General features: G+C 42.8%; 1 protein-coding gene across 1 annotated transcript; it reads left to right on the top strand.

The window, feature by feature from the left end:
• Nucleotides 1–1,377: 1,377 nt before the first annotated feature.
• LOC129653701 (olfactory receptor 8A1-like) lies at nt 1,378–2,307 on the top strand. The gene has a single exon (XM_055583414.1). The coding sequence runs from the start codon at nt 1,378–1,380 to the stop codon at nt 2,305–2,307; it is 930 nt and encodes a 309-aa protein (XP_055439389.1).
• The last annotated feature ends 286 nt before the right edge of the window (nt 2,308–2,593 follow it).

Genomic DNA, 2,593 nt, shown 5'->3' with positions numbered 1-2,593 from the left:
CATGATCAGAAGAAAGCAGTTTCAGTTTCAAGTTCTTCATAATTAGAAAGTCTCTGGAAAGTCACTAGTGTCTGGCACTTCAGTTTTCTCCATATAAACATGCGAATGAAAATTCTACTCTTAACACATTTCTCCTCATATGCAGTATTCTTCAGAGGAGTTAATGAGAATGATTTTTGAAGAGCAGTATACAAAAGTTAGTAACTGTATAAGTAACCAATTAAAATACTGCCAATTTAAGACTTTAACTTAAAGAATACCTGTCAGAGAAGGGATATTTATAGGTATCATATCCAGCAATGATGATCCATACTTCTTAGGACATGTCTGTAACTTAAGTACTTTGTCATCAGGGAGATGATGGTTTGATATCATGATCAAAACATGAAAATAAGAACAATAATAAAAGTAGCTGTTGAGCATTTACCTTGGAATAACCTATATGTCAGGGCCCAGGCTTCATGGGAGATGAATTAGTTAGAATCTCTCTGGGTGGAACATAGATATCAACACTTTTTAAATGTTGCAAGTGATTATAATATACAGCCAATGTTGAGCACCATTGCCTTAGGGCCTGAGGCCAGTGAAACACTAGGAAAACATTCCAGACATCTACTGACAACTCACATTTGTATAAGAAATGACATCTTGAAAAAACAATTCAAACTGCATTATCCCATATTATTTCTACAACCACCTTAGACATTGTTATCACTCATCTCTTCATCTTTCAGACACAGAAAATGACTTGAAACTGAATAAAACTGTTGTAACTACCACATCCCCCTGACACTTCATCAATCTGAGATCGGTTACTGGATGTTCACATTCAGTCAATATTTAGGACTTGAAGAGTCCTAAATATTAGTCCTAAATGATAGAAGAATTTCATTTCTGAAACAAAATATATCTCTGATATTAACTCTACTACTTATTACCTACAGGATTGAGATTCACAAACTTGAACCTTCTTCAGCCTCATCTGGAGACAGTGTGATACACAGATCACTGGGCCCCATCCCAGAGTTCCTGACTTGGTAGGTCTGGGGTGAGGCCTGAGAATCTGCATCTCTCATGTCTTCATGTAATGCCAATGATGCTGGTCCAGGAACTGCACTTTAAGACCCACTGTGCTTGGCTGTTTGAGAACCATGAAAATGACAGCAGCTCCAGATCTTGCCCCCTTTTGGGCTCATCTTTGAAATACTCAGGGTCTTGTCTTCCTCCCAAAACAAACATGAGGATGAAGGAATATTCATCAGAAAAGACATCATGATCGCACAGCTGGCCCAGATTCTCAAAACTAGCTTCACCAAGCAGTGCAAGAAGCAGCCTTTCATGAAATTTTTCTCTCATCACACAGGTTCCCCAAGGAGAATGGTTGCAGAAAATCACTCTACAGTGACAGAGTTCATTCTTGGAGGGTTAACAAGTCAACCAGAGCTCCAGCTCCCCCTCTTCTTCCTCTTCCTTGGGATCTATTCCATCACCATGGTAGGGAACCTGGGCATGATAGCCCTGATTTGTCTGAATGCTCAGCTTCACACCCCCATGTACTATTTCCTCAGCAACCTGTCCTTTGTGGATCTCTGCTACTCCTCTGTCACTACCCCTAAGATGCTGGTGAACTTTGTGTCAGGGAAGAACATCATCTCCTATGCAGGGTGCATGGCCCAGCTCTGCTTGTTCCTGGTGTTTGTCATTGCTGAGTGTTACATGCTCACAGTGATGGCCTATGACCGCTATGTTGCCATCTGCAGACCTTTGCTTTACAACATCATCATGTCTCATCGAGTCTGCTCCCTGCTGGTGGCTGGGGTCTATATCATGGGGCTCATTGGTTCAACCATAGAGACTGGCCTCATGCTGAAACTGCCCTATTGTGAACACTTCATCAGTCATTACTTCTGTGACATCCTTCCCCTCATGAAACTTTCCTGCTCTAGCACCTATGACGTTGAGATGACAGTCTTCTTTTTGGCTGGATTCAACATCATAGTCACCAGCTTAACAGTCCTAATTTCCTATGCCTTCATCCTGTCCAGTATCCTCTGCATCAGCACCACAGAGGGAAGGTCCAAAGCCTTCAGCACCTGCAGCTCCCACTTTGCAGCTGTGGGGATTTTCTATGGAACAACCGCCTTCATGTACTTGAAACCCTCCACGACCAGTTCCCTGGCCCAGGAGAATGTGGCCTCCGTGTTCTACACCACAGTGATCCCCATGCTGAACCCCCTGATCTACAGCTTGAGGAATAAGGAGGTAAAGGCTGCCATGCACAAAACTCTGAGGGAAAAATTGTTTTGATACAAATGTTATTATTCTTTCTCAATTTTAAAAATAGCTTGACTTATCTGGCATGTGTCCCCAAGGGCAGAGGGGTTTTTGGCCACGAGGCATGTGGAATCTTAGCTCCCAACCAGGGGCTGAATGCACACTCACTGCCTTGGAAGGTGACTTCTTAACCACTGTACTACCGGTCACATCTTTATTTCAAGACTTCAGGCTCTTTGGTCTGTGGATTGAGACCGTTTGACCAGTATCATGTGTGACAAGGAGGACCTTACACAAGTGGCCAAGGGCTTAGAATAGA

This window comes from Bubalus kerabau, chromosome 5 (genome assembly GCF_029407905.1).
Source record: "Bubalus kerabau isolate K-KA32 ecotype Philippines breed swamp buffalo chromosome 5, PCC_UOA_SB_1v2, whole genome shotgun sequence".
Lineage (NCBI taxonomy): Eukaryota > Metazoa > Chordata > Mammalia > Artiodactyla > Bovidae > Bubalus > Bubalus kerabau.
The sequence above is the reverse complement of the archived record's forward strand: the minus strand, read 5'-3'. Positions and strand labels throughout refer to the sequence as shown.